The sequence below is a fragment of the Alnus glutinosa genome, chromosome 3 (genome assembly GCF_958979055.1).
Source record: "Alnus glutinosa chromosome 3, dhAlnGlut1.1, whole genome shotgun sequence".
Lineage (NCBI taxonomy): Eukaryota > Viridiplantae > Streptophyta > Magnoliopsida > Fagales > Betulaceae > Alnus > Alnus glutinosa.
The window spans coordinates 19,693,803-19,714,373 of NC_084888.1; the positions used below are offsets into that span (position 1 = coordinate 19,693,803).

Here is a 20,571-nt window from a genome sequence, read left to right on the forward strand (position 1 = left end):
TCCTTTTGTTTTGGATTATAGAACGTTTTTGTTTGTGGATTTTATATACTCTGTTTACCCTTGTCCTGTTGAGACATCAAGGGGGGAGTATTCTATTACTGTGGTCTTTCTATACTCTGTTTACCCTTTGTCCCTTTAAGACAAAAAGGGGGAGTATATGTTAGTTTTGGACCAGGAATGAATTTTTAATATGTCAAGTGATTTTTATCCCAGAATGGCCAAAGGGAGAGTTTGTTAGTTTTTGTGTTGGCTACATTCTGTTGGACAAAATCACTTCTTTGTAATAATGCTTTTAAACAGGGATTCAGCTATTCAGAGTTCTTCTAGAAGATTCTGTACAGTCTACAAGCCAGAGAAATCAGATCACTTGCAGCCGTCCGAACAACGTGATATACTATCCGGACGTCCAACTATCCAAAGCATCATTCGTTCGGACGATGAGAACTTTCCGTCCAAGCCTTCCTCTATGTCAAGAAGCTTCGAACTGTTCCAGCTTGCATCCGTCTGGACGTTTCAGCAGCACGTCCGGACGACACTCAGTGTTCGACCAGCTATGGGATTTCTTTCCAAAACACAAATATGGGAAGATAGCTGCAACCGTCCGGACGATATGGATTCCCGCCCAAACATGCTCATCCATAAGGCAAGTTGCGCATTCAAAATTCAGACGTCCGGACGACAGCAGTCATGGTCCGGACACGCGAGTTACATATATGGAAATTGCGAGCATCAAATCAATCGTCTAGACGACCATTCCCTTGGTCCGGACGCGCGGAGGCTTAATATGGAAATTGCGTGCAGCTGAAGTGCGACCGAATGGACGACAGGGTAACACTGTCCTGACGCGGCTCAAATCAGGAAAGAATTTCAGCAAAATTTTGAAAAACCAATCGCACAGTTGTCCGTTCGGACGCCTTATGTCTACCGTCCGGACGACCTTAGGTTTATCAAGCCAGACGCTCATTTAAATCTGTAGCCTATAAATAAGAGGCTCTAGGCATGCATTTTGAATAGAATTCGATAGTGAATTCCTTATAGCTTATAGAGGGTGTTTAGGGAGATATTGAAGATCTGCTAGCTCTCTAGCTTTTGCCAGTGTGTGATTTGATCAGCTATGAAGTCTATCTTAGGGGTTAGCCCGAAGGTAAAGGATTCCATTGAAGATCTCTTCAGGTAGGAGACCTAGTTTGGAGGCTTTCGTGTTGGATTACACATCAGTGTTCAAGGTACGACCATTACTTTAGGGGTATGTGAGTGCTACTGCTTTGTAACTAGCTTTGTCTTCTGAATAGTGGATATCCTGGGTTTGGCTGCCCCGGAGTAGTTTTTCTCCACTTCGTCAACAAAATATTTGTCTTCTTTAAAATTTTGCATTTTATATTTTGTTGCACACTGTTCACACACACAGTTATTTAGAAGTCCAATAATTTTCAATATTATTCACTGATACAACCTTGTATATATAATGCTTACTGCCATCCATCTTAGAGGGCTGTGTGTTTTAGAAACTTGTTACATACATACACACAGCTGCTAAAGAAAAAAGTAAGAGAATTAAAAACTGGCTTTCTTATCGATGCCTCTTGTACGGTGGTTGAGCTATACACTTCACTACTTGATTTACATTTTTATGGAGGGCAATGGGACACGCTTGCGGTATTCTGCAAGACCCCACAATGGGTAAATATTTCTGTATGCTGCATAGTGTAGCATACAGTTCTTCATGAACACTCCAGTGATTTCCTGTATATATAATATATATAAAAGAGTGATGAATGGTTAGAAACCTTTAGATGTAAAATTCAAGCATAATGTTATTTGATACATAGAAACCTGTGTATTATCCTTTCTTTTCCTTCTCTTTGTTAAAGAGAGGTACCTGTTGAGGAAAATCGCCATCTTCCAATTGAGAATTAATTATGACCTTTGCTGCACGATGAAGAGGTGTGGGGTCTCTTTCAGCCTATTATAGACAATTTTTAACATCAGAATATGCCAGAAAAGCAAGCATGATAGAAAAGAAACGATGCTAGATTTCTAAGCCCATGAACTGACCTGTCCAGCATGAATGAGTCCCATCATTGCCCATGCAGTATGTACCAAATTTGATCGGTTTTCTTCGAGAGGTACATATTCCTTTATAATCAAGCACACAGAGTTTATAACTTTATTATCTTACAAACACAAAACAAGAAAGACTGTTCTTTGACAAATTGGTCCAAAAACTTCATTTACCGAAATTCTTCCCCTAATAAGAATTTGTGGAACAACAAGGTGTATGCTATTAAATGCATTGTTTGGGATTGCATTCAAATCGCAAGCAAGGGAAAGTGCGTTTTTAAAAGTGCACGATTTTAAAGGTTAAATTGCAATTTTACCAAATACTTAATTCTGTTTTTTTTCAAATCACAAACTCAAATGGACACTTAAATTGTTTAAACTGTTAGCAATGATGTTGGGAAATAAAGACGAGGAAAATGAAGAATTAAAAGGGTTTTAGCATTATGGGTGGTAAAACATGATTACCTTGTTTGGGCATGAGAGATAGCTCTCTCCCCAGCCACCATTATCTCTTTGTGCTCTGAGTAGAAAATCAACAGCTTTGCGCATAGCTGAACAATTGTTGAAAGTCTTGCCAGCTGCAGCCAATCCTCCAAGTGCAAACCATGTGCCGTATGTGAAGCAAACTCCCCAATTTCCATACCTGTGGAAATGCTTAATCATGTAATACATTTCTCTGCTACATCTTTTATAAAAACAAACAAATTTCTCATAAACCAGTGGACGAACATACCATGAACCATCAGGCATTTGTATGTCTTGAAGGAACTGAGCAGCATTTTTTATGAAATTTTCTATCTCTTTCTTCCGGTGCCCGGGGTATAATTTCATAAACAAAACTAAAGCTTGGATGGCTGATGCAGTGCACTCAACGTACTCATGCTCAATGACAATGTCTGCGAAGAATTCTGTGGGATTAAGCATCTGATGAAAAAAAAACACAAAGAATTTAGAAGCACTAGATAATTTAGAAGTATTCCATAAGCATATTTCAAGGCCACTTTAATATGTTAATTAGGTACTTACTTCCAACCACTCTTGGGCTCCTGCTGGTTCCCAGGCAGCTAAACCACCATTTTTACTCTGCATTAAGCCAAACAATAGAGCTTATGGATATGAACACACTCGAATACTTAGGAAATAAACACTGCACTAGATAAAGGAAACTTTAAGAAAGTTTCCAAAATCCTTAGAAAAACCAAATGTGGGGATCCGTTTGGGTTTGCGATTTCAAAATGTGCAATTTTAAAATAACGATTTAAAATCGTGCATTTTTAAAAACGCACATTCTTGTCTGTGATTTGAAAGTGCTGATTTTTATACATTCTCCTTAACGATTCATTTTGTACGATTTGATTTAAAATCACATTTTTTATATAAGAAATCGTAATGCCAAACACACTCATAGCCTGGTTTTCCTAGTCATGCACCATAGTTGCCAAATATTTGTGTTTAAAAATAAAAAGGTAGTGAAACTTAATCCTCACCTGTAGAGAAAGTAGGACATTTACAGAATCATAAAATCGCTCGGAATCCATTTTCTCCCCAACAATTTCTGGTGGCATCAAGGAAAAAAGCAAGCAACACTGGAATAGAGGAGCATTTGGTGTGGAACACATTAATTATGGAGAAGGTGCAACACTTTACCCCATTGACGCATTTAATATAGCGAAGTTAGTTACGTACCTTCAAACCTTCTGCAGTGCAATCAGAAACTTGCCATCCATGATCTTGATCAGAGAAGGTCCATGATCCTTTAGAAATGTGACGGTACATGCTTTCAAAGTCTCCAGAAGGGTTGTCCTTGACCTTTACAATTTTTAAGGGAAAATGGAATAATTAGTTTGAATGAATACTGGATGGTACTTATTTTTTTAAGCAAAAAAGGGAGATTTGATGATTGTGGTGAAGAGATGCTTTCAGAATTGAAAATCAAACCTGAGATTTCTTTATGAAGTCGTGCCCTCTCGCAAGTGTAGGTCCAATTTCATCAATGAGATTACTAGCAAGTAAAGCTTGAATAGCGAAACCAGTATCCCACTCTTGACTTCCAAAACTCTGCATACAAATGGCATATATCAATTTCAGCGATCCTTTTCTTTTTCTTGCTGTTAAATCACCAGCAGTCCCAAAAGTTTAAACTAATAGAAATAGTTAATTTGATCATTTAATTTATATTCTAATACTCCCTCTCACTTGCGGGCTCAAACTCGTCTTTAATGAGTAAGATCCAACACGTAAAATATTTAACTGAAATGGGAATAAGTTGGCAGAAACAAAGTTCGAACTCATAGCCTTTTCTCTTATATCATATTAAATTACCACTTGTCCCAAAAGACTCTCATAGACTTGAAGCTAGAAAACAAGAGCTTGGGGTTTATACTCAAGTTTGAATAGTTATATTTTGCAGAATATGCGTGTACTGACCTGCATCTTGATTCCATCTTCAGCGACCCATATGTAATCTGGGATCCTAGCTATATGCTTCTTGAAATAATCCCCATTTGGATCTTCAACCCAACAAGCAAGCATACATAGGACCTGTTAAATGCAAATGGCTTTAGGAGTAGTGTTATAAATATGTATAGCCAAAATATATGCCGATCTCCATTGCTTCATCCCTTGATTGAATTAATGATCATAACATTACCTTTTCCACGCATCCAATGGTGATGTATCGACTGTTCTCATCTTCATAATGAATGTGCTTCATTGTCACTTGAAGAGCCTTCTCTCTTACCAGCTTGTTAAAGGGCCAACGAGTGAGAAGAGGCTCAGTGAATATGTATAGACCATCCCATAGCAGATCTTGTATCAAAGGATGGGGGTAGTAGATATCCTCCTGAAACAATAGCTTTGCATATTGATTGCATGCGTTGGAAGAATATCAAGCATGAGGTTAAACTAAACTAACCTTTGCACATAGATGACGCACTTTCTTCCAGTTAACTTCATTGTAAGGTTGAGTGTAGAGTTCCTCCCTCAATTGAAGAATGAGAGGTGTGATTGGGCCTACAAACCTTTTCCCATACAGGTATGACATGGGCATGTACACCATGCGGCAGTAGCACCACATTTTTGCTGTATTTCATGGGAAAGGCACGCAATTGATAAGCAAGCAATTTCAATTTTCAAAGAGAAGAAAGTAAAACCTCTTTAATTGTACTTCCGTCTTCAGAAGATATGTATAAACCTGGATGCATGGGAAGAAATGAAGGAAGGATCCAGAATTCCGGAGGCATTGGGTTGCTTCCAATCCACTCAAACACACCAAGTATCTACAATTAACAAAGGGAAAATGCATACTAGAGTTATATATTTATCAGCAAATTAATTAAATAGTTATAATTAATTTTTAGTTTATGAAACAAGTTCATACCGAAAGCCACGTCTTTCCCCAAGAAGGCATGTGTGTTACACCACCATGATCAAGGATCCACTTTCGTGCTCTGGCACAAGCATTGTCCTGACCACCATCGGGTCCTTCCCCGAGTATACGCATACAGATGTAGCTCAGGGCCGTGCAAAACATGGTGCTGTGCCCCTCTATGTGTAATCCCCACCCACCATCTTCATTCTACAATATGCCAAATTTACACATGCATGACAGATGAAACTCTAATCCTATTTGCATAATTAATTAACCCGTAAATTAAGCTTTCCAAGAATATTATGCACCTGATGATAGTATATGTATCGGAGGATTTCCTTTTGATACTCAGCAGGGAACACGATATTAAGATGTCCTGTAATGTACACACACATTACCTGCATTTTTTTGGGGTTAAAAATAATACAATTAGCAATTGCGTTAAGATGCATGAACTATATCATTAGTAAAACCTATTATTGTTGGATCTGGATTCATCCCCTCATAGCTAGGCCCAACTATAATGTACTTCGTTAGTATATTCTAGGTCCGGCCCAGGAGATTTCTGAGCTCTGACCCTATTGGAAGCCACATGGGTTCTCAGGAACTTACTAGTCGGTCAATATCTAGTTTGTCCGGATACGGACCTTTGAAATGGCAACTATAATCATAAATGACCCATCTAATTCCTACATCGAGGAACGGGCATGGCCTTAGCATTTATTGGCCCGCTACCCCTTTCCAAAGGTATTAGGATCCTCTCCAGTTCAACTGAACTAGAGAGTATCCAGTTAATTATAGTGCATGAGTATTTTTGTCAAAAAAAATGTGAAATGACAAAAATACCCTTGATGTAATAACTAACTGCATACTCTCCAGATCAGTTGAACTGGAGAGGATTCGTTTCCTTTCAAAAGGTGACAGGTGGGTCATTAATGACTTGACAAGGATCCTCTCCGGTTCAAATCAATTGGAGAGAAGCCAATTAGTATAAATTTTTAAATAAGGGCAAAATTGTCCATTGATATTTTTTTGGACAATTTTGTCCTTCTACTTAAACTAACCGGCTCCTCTCCAATTCAAATGAACTAGAGAGGATCCAAATGCTTAAAGACTAGCCACCTTCTCCATCGAGAAGGTTGCCAGCATTAATTATCAAGGATGGGAAGATAACAGGCTGATTGGATCCGGATCCTCTCCAGTTGATGGCTTGGATCTCTTTAAGCCATGGTCAAAAAATAGCCACGTCATCAAGAAGAAAAAACACCTAGGTAAAACCCAGTGAATCCATCCCCCAAGGAAACCCTATCCATTTATTCCATTTTTTCCTCTCCAACCGAAACCATCCTCCCTCCCCCCAAGTTTAGTCTCCGCCACCAGCAACATTGTCGGCGCTGGCTTTCACCCACATGCTCCTCTACCATCCACGGATTTTGGATTTTGAAAATTGGATATCGAAAATTCTGGATTCTAGATTTTGAACTTACCTAATGCATTGGACTAGCAGTATGATGGAGACGGAGACGAAATTATGTATAATTTCAAGTTATATGATTAACCCACATATCATTGCTAAATAAACAAAAAGAGATTTTTCCCAAGGAATATGGGTGGGGATTATTTCCATGATATGGAAAATAGTTTCTCAGTTCAGTCATGGGTTTTTGTGAGGGTCTAGTTCGAAAATGGTGGGTCTAGCTTGCATTCTTGCAGCTTAAGAATCTAGGATATCACGAATTTGCTCCACTCATTTGTTTCAGTATGTGCCCCAAATTCTGGTTAAAGTAGAACTCTGTCTGTGATGGTCCTGTGTCGAGTGTCATGTGACAATCCTTGGGTGTTGAGAATAGAGTTGGCAATTCGGGTTGTGTCAGGTTCGGGTCAACTCGATTGACCCGCCAACCCGATTAGACCAACCTAAACCCGACACGATGATTAATCGGGTTAAAATTCGCAACCCGAATACGACAGGATTAAGTTAATGGGTCGTTTCGACCCGACACAACCCGACTTTTTAAAAGATTTTTCACTCCCCCCCCCCCTTTTTTTTTTAAAAAAAAGCAAAGTATATATATATTTTGTTTTTAATTTTGTTTTTTCCATTTTTCTTTTCCTGGATGCTGGGGAACCAGGGCTTTTGTTTTAAGATATTTACTTTTTTTAAGAGCATTTTTTTTAAAAAAAACTAAGTCTAATAACTTCTGATTTTTTTTTTTTTTTTTTTTTTTAATAAGTAAATGGGTTGGAGGGTCAACCCATGAGTTGTGGGTTGACAGGTAACCCGAAAACTAAACGGGTTGGCAGGTTGACCCATCAACCCGTTTATAAACGGGTCAACCCGCCAACCCACCAATTCGTTTAGCCTAAATCCTAACCTTATAATTTTGTGTCGTGTTCAAGTCAGATCTGCGGATTGTGTCAAAAATTGTTAATCTTAACTGAGAAGTCCTTAAAGACCATATTTCTGCCTTTTTCTGGAGTCCTTCGTTAAGTAGTGTTTTAGTAGGTCTCAAGTATTTCTGTTTAGTTGAGTTTAGTAGTTGTGTTGCTGGTAGCTGAGGCTGAACTTGGGGGACGGGAGGATGGTTTCGGTGAGAGAGGAAAAATTGGAAGAAATGGAAAGGGTTTTCTTAGGGGACGGATTCATTCAGTTTTACTTGGGTTTTTTTTTTTTCTTGATGACGTGGCTATTTTTTTGGATTTGTATGATTTTTAAAGAGATCCAACCCATTAACTGGGCTCCTCTTTTGTTCATTAGAACTAGAAAGGATCCGGATCAGTCTATCATGGTATTCGGAAATGATGAATTGCTGGAGGAAGAGACGTGAGGTACGGAAATTGAGGAGTCTAGATATATGTACACAACCTAGGTGGCAGAGCCAAAGGAAAAAGATATATATTCAGATAAAAACACTCAATCTCCCTCTTTATATTATTGATTAACAATATCAAAAGACTAAATCAAGCATTAAGAGATCCTGCCGAAACAGTCCGACAGGTATTCTAAGCCTTGTGCGTTTCTTTATTCAGCAAGGATCATTAATTCAAGCTAAGTAACGACCAAGAGGTGCCACGTGGCGTCAGGATATTTGGGAACCAACAATTATGTTTTGTTAATGATTTTTCCTGATATCACAAGAAGTTCCCTGATGTATACTTTTTAAATATCCTAAAACAGTTATCTCTGTTCGATTATGTGAAGATCACAATGATGACACTGAAAATTAAAATAAATAAATAAATTGATAATAATTAAGAGTCTCACCAAGGGGGGAAGGAAAAACAATGGGCCGGCATTTTCAGCAGGCCAATGGCCATCACTGGCCTGCAAGGCCGAAAAGAAATGGACGGCCCTTCTCAATGAAACTGTGGCTTTTTCATATGTGATTTCCTCTCCATCCTCAATCTTTACCGGGGGAATTGTTTGTTTGAAGTTTTTCTCCGAAAGAAACTGCAATCATTTTACAAAGAAAGGAGCATATATATTAGAATAAACAATTTTTGAATCATTAGATATCTCGTAATATATATATATATTGTCAAATATCATATGAATTTTAAAGCTACTTGGTTACTGTGTTATATATATTGAAGATTTAGTGACACATATAACTAAGACACTTGGAAAGTGATGTGCCAAGCTAGCTTGCAGGGCGACTCCAGGGCTATAGGCCAATTACGGCATCGATCACTTAAGGTCCCTAATTTATAAAAAGAATTACAAAAAACATCTTTTGTGTTAAATTTTGTAAAATATAAAATGGAAAAAGTCCTCAAGAAAAATGAAATGAGAGGAGCTAGACCCTATGACATGCTATGAAGGTTTAAGAAAAAAAGTGATGAATTTTTAAAATCTTAAAAAATTTCAAACTAAAGTACAACCTAATTTCTCTATTCTCTTATTTTTCTTTCATCACTTCTAATCTTTTGCGGCTTCTTGGTTCTATGACTTCTATCGTTCTTTATTTATTTGATATTTTATATGTTATATGTACTATCAAACGCCATTGATTTTTGTTGGTTGTTGTTTTGAGTTCCAATCGTGTACATAACTAGTTAAATCCTATTCACAATCATTTATTTTACAAGAAAGATAAAGTATATTAGTCATACAATCTATTGACAATAACATATTAACAAAAACCTGAAGATGAACATGAATTGATTAGTAGTTTTACATCTTAAAAAAGCTAAAAGAACGATTAATACAAAAATTATTATATTAAGACTATAAAATTAAAAATGCTCCATTTTTTTTTTTTTTTTTGTCTCCAATTTTATTGAGCCGCCTGGGTGCCTAGGTTCAAACATGAAATTCCAGCTCCTTCATTCTAAGCACTACCTTTTTCTTTTTTTTTTTTTCTTTTTTTTTGGGGTGGGGTTGCGTTTGTCACTTTGCCACCTTCCCCGGTTTTTGGTTAGTCATCCAATTCACGTTTTTTTTTTTTGAAAAAAGAAAAAACTGCCCACCATTAGGCAAAAGATGACATCCCAATGAAGCGTGAAGGACGCTCTCTAGAAATTTATTTTCTTGGTTTATTATATATATATATATATCCTCAAATGATAATCGTGTAGAGCTGACAAAAATATAAATGTTCAGTACTGTCACGTTTTGATTGAGACACGCATAGGCAAAATTAAAAAGAACACTTTTTGAGGGGTAAAAATTTGAATTTGGAGGCTCTAGCTATTTAAAAAAAGAAAAAAAAAAGTATATGTAATTTAGAAGTATTTTTTTAATTTTTTTTTTTTTGTAAAAATCCAAAGCTTCAACATGCATGGTTCTGTCTCAATTTAATTAGTCTACATCTTAGTAGTTAATGTGATAATTAACAAATCAATTTGTAAAGAATTTATAACAAATGTTACAATATCCTTACCAATACCATTATAATAATAATAATAATATTAGCAATTTTTTGCCTTTAAAACATGAAAAATGCTATAGCGTCTTCTAATGTCGTCCTTCTGGTGTCATTCAGGATGACATGAATTTAACAAAAATAAAAAATAAAAAATAAAATTATCTGAAAAGATGACCTACGAAATTTAAATTTTAAACAAAAAAAATAAAATCTACGTCATCTAGAAAGACACAAAAAAATGCTAAAAAGAGTTCTAGCATTTCTCTTAAAACATAAGCACCGGTAAATTTGGTGTTTCAAACATGTAATAGTTAGATATAGGCAACACCATGGAAGCGGCGCCATATCTGACCAGCTCATTCTTCTTTCTACACATGAATCACTATTTTCTTTTGTGGATATATGTTGTTTTCGTCACGAATAGTACAGACCATATTCCGATCTCAGAATGAATATATATAGCCACAGAAATCTCAGGTCATAGACATTAACAGTGCATTAATTTAGTGATCTAAGAATCTGCTGACAAATATATATATATATATATATATATATATATATATATATATATATATATATAGAGAGAGAGAGAGAGAGAGAGAGAGAGAGAGAGAGAGAGAGAGAGAGAGTGGGTCTTTGAGTGCATGTCATTCAATTCCCTATAAGTTCAGTGCAGGCGTTCAAGTGTTTCTTGACTAAGTTTCATGCCTCCAACTATCTCTGTCTTTTAGTGCATGTCATATCATCTTTCCTTAAAAATAAAAAATAAAAAAAATCTTGAATCTTATTAAAGTCGTGAACAAAAACAGATGGATGGAGTTCCTAGAGGGACAGAGACCCAAAATGAAGAAAAAATGAGTTTCTGATATCATATAATAGAAGAGCTAGCCTGCTAGCTTCCGCATGTATATTAATATAATTAATTAATATGATCGATCAGAACCGAATTGAAGACGATGCAAAAAGGGTTGAAAATAAAAGAAGTAATTGAAAGTGTAGTTATGAAGTGAAGCATATATGAGAGTAGATCGATTTTGATGGCATGGGAAGGAAAGGAGGAGTAGTGTAGGTACCTGCATTCGCCATAGGAGATCAGCGCTAGTTTTGACCTGATAGCGGTTGTTGTAGAAATTTAGACGAGCTTGTTCAACCTCAGCCCGCTCTTGAGGGGAACCAGCCTCAGGGTCAAACTCCCATATCTGCCTCCCAACAAAGTTATTCGTACTGTAGATGTAAGGGTCCTCGCCACCCTCTGCTATCTTAAGCCTCCACATTCTTAATTAATTCCTGATCGATCAGTCGTACTACTTACTACCTAGTGCTCCGATCCTGATGATCGATCAAGAATATATATATATATATATATATATGTATATATATAGTTATAACCAACATTAAAGCAACCACAAAATATAACAACAAAACCAATATTCTAAAATATAGATACGAAAAGAGTTGTTGAATGAAAGCATTTAGATGGGTTTTTGTCGATCTTCGCTATGCATGAAACTTTTTTTATTTTTATTTTTTTCTTAAAGCAAATATGAGGAGGCTAGGGGGCAGGGAAGGGGGATTAAGTACATAAAAGACCCAATTATATATATATATTGGGGAAGAGAGAGAGAGAGAGAAATATGGAAGTACCGATGAGATTATGTGGCGGTGCGCTTTGAAATTAAAGAAGGTGGCGCGCGTGCTCGATCAGAGCTTGCCACCAATATTGTGGAAGAGGTAGGAACAACAAAAGGAGAGCTTCGGGTGGCCTAAAACTTGAGAGGCTGTGATTTAGAGATGTGGCGGTGCAGCTGTTTTCAATGAAGAAAACATCTCCGATGTAGAGTTGGCCGGGTGGGTAGTAAGAGAAGGTAAATAATATATATATATATATATATATGGTGGAGGACTGTAGGGATCAGGAGAGGGGAAGGGAGGGGAGGGGAGGGCTTAAACAGAGGAGCAGTTTAGGATTTTTTGTTGTTGTTGTTGTGATAAGAGGAGTAGCCTCAAAGCAGCCAGCCTTTAAATAGATGAAGCGATATATATATATATATATATATATATATATATATATATATATATATATATATATATATATATATATATATGTCGTGTACGTATTAGACATTTTAATATTATATTTATGTTTGAAGCAACTAGTCCTGGATCGTCTTAATTAATTAATTAAAATTATAACACTAGGCATCCATCCCATATGTAAAACCAAAATATGGCATTTAACACTATGGGGTAATTACCTTTTCCACCCATGAACTATCAAAAAATACGTGATGTCTCCATGAACTACCAACTCGACCAAAATAGAGCATTCAATTGCCAAAGACAACCATTTTTCCCCCTTCAGTCAGTTAGAGGGGTCAAAAGAAACAGTCAACGAGTCATGTGCCGCTTTGCATGGGGGCATGTTGGAAGATGGTGGTAGTTCATGGGGGAAAAGAGGAAGAAAATGAGGGTGAAATAGCGTGTGACGGTCACGTGAACCGTTGACCGTTTGTTTTAACCCATTTGACTGACGAAAGGGGGGAAAAGGGTTGTCTTTGGTAGTTGAATGCTCTATTTTGATCGAGTTGGTAGTTCATGGGGGCATCGCGCATTTTTTGGTAGTTCATGGGAGAAAAAGTAATTACCGCCAACACTTTTCAACAACATTATTATCCATGCGCATGCTTTTCGTCCCCCGCCAATTTTCACGCGTTTATCAATAAACAAATACAAATAATCCTACAAACTGTTCTGTTTAAGATCGAGTGACTTTGAAAAAATATTGGGATTCAACAACATTCAAACATTCACGTTTTCACGCGCTTTGCAAAAGAGGTACATTTTTAAAACCGCACGATGATAAAATGTAATTTAAGACAGTACTATTCTTTCAAAACGCTAATTTTACAAAATGCTTAAATGCCTTTTTTTAAAAGAAAAAAACATTTTTCATTAATTATTGCTATTTTTTCAACCCACATGTTTTAAAACTGTTAAACCATCTAACACTAGAGATATGTTTGGTATGTCAGAATAGATGATGTAGGAATCCAATAACTATTAATTCCCACATAATAGTTATTTCCCTCGAATGAGAAATAATAACTATTACCCTAATAATAGTCTAGTGCTAAAAATCATTTTTCAAAAACCAGTATTTTTTTTTTTTTCTAGACACCCAAAAACAAAGAAGAAGATGAAAAAAAAAAGGTATTGGTTGTGTCCCTATAGGTGCTTCAATCACCACCCCCAAACAAAAGCTTAAGGGGTGGCCATGACCACCCCTATGGCACGGGGGAATAGCCGTCTAATGTGCCATCAAGGATTGCCACGGCCACACTCTTAAGCTGACCATCGGAGCTTTTATTGGGATGACAAACAACCTCAAGGAATTGGCGGGAGTGTTGAGTCACCCATCGGGGAGACAACGTACCAACACTATTCTTTTATGGGAAAAGTACACATAACCCCCTCAACCTACCACCTCATTGTCAATGTACCCCCCAAACTACCAATTGTGTCAATGTCCCCCCCTAAACTATCAAAAAATGTCAATGTCCCCCTAATGACAAAAATGCCCTTTTATAAAATTATTAAAATAAAATAAAACTAAAAAAATATAAAATAACAAAAATTTCTTCCAAAAAATAATAAAAATTTTAAAACTGTTTTTTATTTTTTATTTTAAAAAAATAATAATTTTCAGTTTTTTTTTTCGTTTTTTTTTTCTTTTTTTTTTTTAAAAAAAAAATTGTTCTTTTTCGTTTTTTTATTTTAATAAAAACTGGTTTTTTTTTTTAATTTGTTTTATTTTTTACAAAAATAAATAAATTTCTGTTATTTTTTGTTTTTTGTTTTTTTTCTTTTAAAAAAAATTGTTCTTTTTCGTTTTTTAATTTAATAAAAATTGGTTTTTCTTTTTCTTTTTTTCATTTGTTTTATTTTTTATTTTTTTAAAAAATAAATTTCAGTTATTTTTTGTTTGCTTTTTAAAAAAAAAAAAAAAAAAAAATTGTTCCTTTTTCGTTGTTTTTTTTTAATTTTAATTTTTAATTTTTTAATTTTTTAGTTGTAGTTTTAATTTTTTGAATTTATGAGGACATTTTTGTCTTATTCAAAAAAAATTAAGGTCAATTTTGTCTTTTTGTTGTTCTTAGGGGGGACATTGACATTTTTTGGTAATTTAAGGGGGGTCATTGATACAATTGGTAGTTTGGGGGGTACATTGACAATTGAGTGGTAGTTTGAGGGGGTTATGTGTACTTTTCCCTTAAAAAAAATTAGGTGCCCAGGAAAAAAAGAAAATTAGAAAGAATGTAAAATATATATGCTGTGACTAGAGAACTCACATATAATATAATATAGTATAATATAATTAACAAAATTAGGTCTTATAGAATTTTTTTTTTTTTTTTTCAGAGGTAGGTCTTTATAAGTCGTCTTGCTTGAATCATGAGGTTCAATGATATCGCGCGCTCACTCAGTTTGTTAATTATATATTAATTCCATATTCAACAGTAGTTTTAAAATCATGTTACATTTGGGATTTATAGAAAGATCATATATATATATATATATATATATATATATATATATATATATATATATATATATATATATATATATATATATATATATATATATATATATATATATATATATTGCATACTATTAATAATCACTATATCAATGAATTAAAAAAAGAAAGAAAGAAAAAAAAAGTCACTTTCAGATGTAATTTGACAACGGAAAATGATCCATACACTACTAGTGTACAACTCCAAGGCACATTAAGGTGAGACTCACACATGTGGATCTCTTTCAATATATTTTGAAGTTATGCATTAAGTGTGCACTAGTTGTATTTTTAACTTTTCTCTTTGACATATATGATCGATCACATCGGTACTAATGTGTTCATATTGCTCTCCGGTACTCATTCATTGAACCCGTTTTTTTGGCACTTTTAAGACTCACTGCATGCTAGCATGATCAATACCCACTCCCCCTTTTTTTTTGTTCTAATTTTCAAAAAAAAAAAAAAAAATTAATAAATTAATAAACAAAAATTAAAACCTCAATCGCCATAACAACGTACTCTCCTTTCTGTTTGAACTTCTGCATATATATATATATATATATATATATATATATATATATATATATATATATATATATATATATATATATATATATATATATATATATATATATATATTGTGTATCAAATTAAGAAATCATGCCTTTGGGGTTTATACTAATTAACTTCAAATTTTTGTTTCATTTCGATGGTGCCTTATCTAATTGGCTGCATTAATGATGGCATTTATTTTCATGTACACCGGATACAGGTGGCCTGCGCCATACCAATTAATTTCTGGTTCATCCATCTAAATAGTGGCTTGGTAATTTTTGACACGACTCGTGAACCCGGCACGAACACGACACGAAAATACAGGGTTTGGGTTTGGAGTAATCGGGTTTAGGTCATAATGAACCTGATTATGATACGGTTATAATTGTGTCTGGTGGGTCAACCCGCAGGTTGACCTGCTAACAAAATTATAAATAATTTTTTTATAAAAAAAAAAAAAAAAAAAAAAAAAAAAAAAAAAAAACGGAAAAGGGCCAAAACAAACCCTAGCGTTCGCATCTTTTCTTTTCAGGTTTTTTTTTTTTTTTTTTTTTTTTTTTTCTCGCCTCCTCTAGTCCTCTCCTTCAGCCATTTCAGACTTTCAATGGTTTCACGCCTCCTCCGATCCTCAGAGCCTGAGCGATCGTCGTCCCACTCGTCGATCAAGCGCAGGCTAAACGCCCTCCTGATGACCCCGCTAAGATGGTCGAAGAAGTAACCCGAAACCAGAGTCCGATCCGATCGGTTGCCATCTACATCTTCTTCCTCCGATTCGTCTTGTTGTTGTGGATCTTTGATGATGTCGAGCTCGTCGATTTTGTCTTCGGAAGTGGAAACGTTGTCGTCTTGGGCATCGGAGAGGAGGGGTGATATGAACTCCACCAACAAATGTGATGAAACCCGATAGCAATGATGGTTTGAAACCCCAAGATCGTGTAGACAAGAATTGTTGAGGCTTGACCCGTCACCTAACTAGATGAGAAACCAAGACTACGAAGGATTGAAACGCCACACCAAGAATCTGAATCTCTTCAAGAATCAAGGTGATAAGTTTGGTTGTTTGAACGCCACAAGATTAACTTGATAAGCTCAAAAAGTTCTTTCAAGAACAAAGAGGAACACAAGACCTCACAATAATAATTTTCTGAAAACAAAATTCTATATCCCTTACAAAATTCGTTATGCCCATATATATACTTGGAACAACCCTCCAAGAATAGGAAAAGTCTTAATTATAGCTTTAAAAGCAACACAAGTGCCAACATAAACAAGTCCCAATATTTTTAGGTCTCTTTGGACTTCTAGAGGCAACCAAAATAACTAAATGACTAAATTCATAACCAGCCAAGACCAAGTTCATTCCCCTATTTAATATCCTTGAAACTCAACGAGTTCACACCCTTTAATGGTCAAACCAAGCTGGTCACGTTTTTGCATGCTAATTATCCTCTTCAACTGCTTTGATGACATGGACTAAGCCTTGATTATTATTTGAGCCCATCTTGGTCTTTTTAGAATCAGCCCAATTCTCTTGGATTAGCCCATTTAGTGCTTCCTTGAAACGTTTGGCTCTAAGTCTTGTAATTGGGCCACTAGGAAGTGACAAAGGGTCTTGCACAACTTCAGCCCCATTCCCATGTGTATGATCAGCATGTCCAGCTCTTTGGTTTCCATCATTCTCCCCCTCTTGAGAAGGATTTGTCCTCAAATCATCACCTACATCAAATGGAGACAAATCAGCAACATTAAAGCTTGCACTAACACCATACTCACTCGGTAAGTCAAGCTTGTAGGCATTATCATTGATGCGCTCCACTACTTGGAATGGTCCGTCACCCCGAGGTAGGAGTTTTGAACGCCGTTTCTCTGGAAAACGTTCCTTCCTTAAGTGTAACCAAACCCAATCTCCTGGTTCAAATACTACCTTCTTGCGTCCCTTGTTGGCTTGATGGACATATTGTTGAGTCCTCCTTTCAATGTTCAGCCGTGCCTTTTCATGAATCATCTTTACAAATTCTGCCTTCTTTTTGCCATCTAAGTTCACACGTTCACTCAAAGGTAAAGGAGTTAAATCCAAAGGTGACAATGGGTTAAAGCCATAAACAATTTCAAATGGTGAAAACTTAGTTGCAGAATGTATACTTCTATTGTAAGCAAATTCAACATGTGGCAAACAATCTTCCCATGTTTTCAAATTCTTTTTAATGATAGCACGCAACAAAGAAGACAAAGTTCTATTTACTACTTCAGTTTGACCATCCGTTTGTGGATGACAAGCAGTAGAAAACAACAATTTGGTTCCCAACTTTCCCCACAAAGTCTTCCAAAAGTAACTCAAAAACTTTGCATCCCTATCAGAAACAATGGTCCTAGGCATGCCATGTAACTTAACAATTTCTTTGAAGAACAAATCAGCTATATGTGATGCATCATCAGTTTTATGACAAGCAATGAAGTGTGCCATCTTGGAAAATCTATCTACCACCACAAAAATTGAATCTCTCCCCCTCTTAGTCCTAGGTAAACCTAAAACAAAATCCATAGAAATATCAGTCCAAGGTTCACTAGGTATTGGCAAAGGGGTGTACAAACCATGGGGTTTCAACTTAGACTTAGCATGTTTACACGTGATACACTTCTCACAGATTCTTTCCACATCACGTTTCATATGAGGCCAAAAAAAATGATCATGCAAAATTCCTAAAGTCTTAGCTACACCAAAATGACCCATCAAACCACCACCATGAGCTTCTCTCACAAGCAATTCACGCAAAGAACACATAGGCACACACAGTTTATTTTCCCGAAACAAAAATCCATCTTGCCTATAAAACTTATCAAACGCCACTTTTTCACATGCATTGAACACATCAGCAAAATCAGAATCTTGTGCATACAAATCCTTAATATATTCAAAGCCAAGCAATTTTGTATCTAAAATGGAAAGTAAAGCATACCTTCAGGACAATGCATCAGCCACCACATTTTCCTTACCTTGCTTGTATCTGATCACATAAGGAAATGTTTCAATGAATTCCACCCACTTGGCATGGCGTTTGTTCAACCTTTGCTGTCCTTTCAAATGCTTCAAAGATTCATGATCTGTGTGAATCACAAATTCCTTTGGCCATAGATAGTGCTGCCAATTTTCCAAAGCCCTTACCAAGGCATACATTTCCTTATCATAAGTGGGGTAATTTAGGGCTGCCCCACTCAACTTTTCACTGAAATAAGCAACTGGATGACCACCTTGCATCAAAACAGCTCCAATACCTATTCCTGAAGCATCACACTCAATTTCAAAAGTTTTAGCAAAGTTAGGTAAAACAAGCAAAGGTGCATTAGTTAACTTTTCTTTGATCAGATTAAATGCATTTTCTTGTTCTTTTCCCCACTTAAACGGCACATTTTTCTTGATGACTTCAGTAAGAGGGGCGGCTAAGCTACTAAAATCACGCACAAACCGTCTATAGAAGCTAGCTAAGCCGTGGAAACTCCTCACTTGGCTGATTGTTGTAGGCGTTGGCCACTCTTGGATTGCCTTCACCTTTTCCTCGTCCACCCCAATTCCTCTCTTACTAACAACAAAACCAAGAAACACAAGCTTATCCGTGCAAAAGGTGCACTTCTTGAGATTAGCAAACAACTTTTCTTTCCTCAAGATTTCCAAAACAGATTTTAAATGCATCACATGTTCTTCCAAGTTTTTGCTATAAATTAGGATATCATCAAAATACACAACTACAAATCTGCCAATAAATGCACGCAAAACATGGTTCATCAAACGCATAAATGTGCTTGGCGCATTAGTTAAGCCGAAAGGCATCACTAACCATTCATACAAACCATATTTAGTTTTAAAAGCAGTTTTCCATTCATCACCTTCCTTCATCCTAATTTGATGATATCCACTCTTAAGATCAATTTTTGTAAAGACACAAGAACCATGCAATTCATCCAGCATATCATCTAACCTAGGAATAGGATGACGATACTTTACCGTTATGTTGTTGATGGCCCGGCAGTCAACACACATTCTCCATGTTCGATCCTTCTTAGGAACTAATAGCACCGGGACCGCACAAGGACTCATGCTTTCACGCACATACCCCTTCTCCAATAATTCACCTACTTGCCTCTGAAGTTCCTTGGTCTCCTCAGGATTGCTCCTATAAGCAGGTCGGTTAGGAATTGATGCACCGGGTATGAAATCAATTTGATGTTCAATCCCTCGGATTGGAGGTAAGCCACTAGGTACCTCTTCGGGAAAGACATCTTCAAACTTCTGCAAAAGAGAAACAATATTGCTCGGCAAAGTACCGACGAGATCATTAGTACATAAAAGAGCCTCCTTGTACATGAGTACAATAAGGGGCTGGTGTGAAAATAATGCTCTCTTGATCTCACTTTTTTTTGCAATGTAACTGAATTTTTCCTCTCTTGCTCTCACTATGGCCGAAATCCTCTCTCTTTCTTTTTCACTCTGATCAATGTTTTTTCTCTCTTTCTTTTTTTTTCAACTCTTTTTTTCCACTTTCGGCCTTCCTTTCTTTTTCTTTTTCTTTTTTCTTTTCATTTGATCTTTGTAACTTTAGTTGGTCCTCCATGACCTGTTTTGGAGTTAATGGCACAAGAGTAATGGGTTGCCTTTTAAGAGTGAAAGAATACCTATTTGTGAATCCATCATGCGTAACCCTCCGATCATACTGCCATGGTCTTCCCAACAATAAATGGCATGCATGCATAGGAACCACATCACAAAGCACCTCATCCTCATATTTGCCAATGGATAATGCCACCAACACTTGCCTTGTCACCTTGATTTCGCCACATTCATTCAGCCACTGAAGCCGGTAAGGGTGAGGATGTTTCAAGGTGGTTAAGGCCAATTTCTCCACCAAATAAGTGCTGGCTACGTTTGTGCAACTCCCACCATCAATAATGACGCTGCAAACTTTGTTATTTACAAAGCACCGAGTATGAAACAAGTTTTCCCTTTGGTTACTTTCTTCCTCCTTAACTTGCACATTGAGAACTCGCCTTGCTACCAATAAATCTCCAACCACAGCATTTTGCTCATCATCGGCATCCTCCAAAGGTGGCATGTCATCATCATCTACTTCTTCCTCATTCTCCGA

At 36.3% G+C, this 20,571-nt stretch overlaps 1 protein-coding gene across 2 annotated transcripts; it reads right to left on the bottom strand.

The window, feature by feature from the left end:
• Positions 1 to 1,406: 1,406 nt before the first annotated feature.
• On the bottom strand, positions 1,407 to 12,289 carry LOC133863652 (beta-amyrin synthase). 2 transcript variants are annotated; one of them, XM_062299690.1, is made up of 18 exons: positions 11,944 to 12,289; positions 11,373 to 11,628; positions 8,697 to 8,882; positions 5,740 to 5,829; positions 5,441 to 5,638; positions 5,255 to 5,339; positions 4,976 to 5,142; positions 4,712 to 4,903; positions 4,489 to 4,602; positions 4,000 to 4,119; positions 3,748 to 3,870; positions 3,549 to 3,647; positions 3,088 to 3,144; positions 2,795 to 2,985; positions 2,527 to 2,704; positions 2,056 to 2,136; positions 1,880 to 1,963; positions 1,407 to 1,743 (listed from the first exon to the last, which is right to left on the bottom strand). In XM_062299690.1, the coding sequence occupies exons 2-18, from the start codon at positions 11,571 to 11,573 to the stop codon at positions 1,621 to 1,623; spliced, it is 2,289 nt and encodes a 762-aa protein (XP_062155674.1). In that variant the 5' UTR covers positions 11,574 to 11,628; positions 11,944 to 12,289; the 3' UTR covers positions 1,407 to 1,620. The 2 variants fall into 2 exon arrangements, 1 of the variants encoding a protein (XP_062155674.1); XR_009899418.1 differs by lacking the exons at positions 1,407 to 1,743; positions 1,880 to 1,963; positions 2,056 to 2,136 and having other exon boundaries at positions 2,564 to 2,704; positions 2,795 to 2,957.
• Positions 12,290 to 20,571: the final 8,282 nt, after the last annotated feature.

Bases quoted from the DNA above. Each gene is read 5' to 3' on its own strand.
- LOC133863652 (XM_062299690.1), bottom strand. From the start codon at position 11,573: ATGTGGAGGCTTAAGATAGCAGAGGGTGGCGAGGACCCTTACATCTAC. The intron at 2,705-2,794 runs GTATGTTCGTCC...GCATTTCCACAG, and splicing joins CAAATGCCTGATGGTTCATG to GTATGGAAATTGGGGAGTTT. The intron at 2,137-2,526 runs GTAATCATGTTT...TTGATTATAAAG, and splicing joins ATCTCTCATGCCCAAACAAG to GAATATGTACCTCTCGAAGA.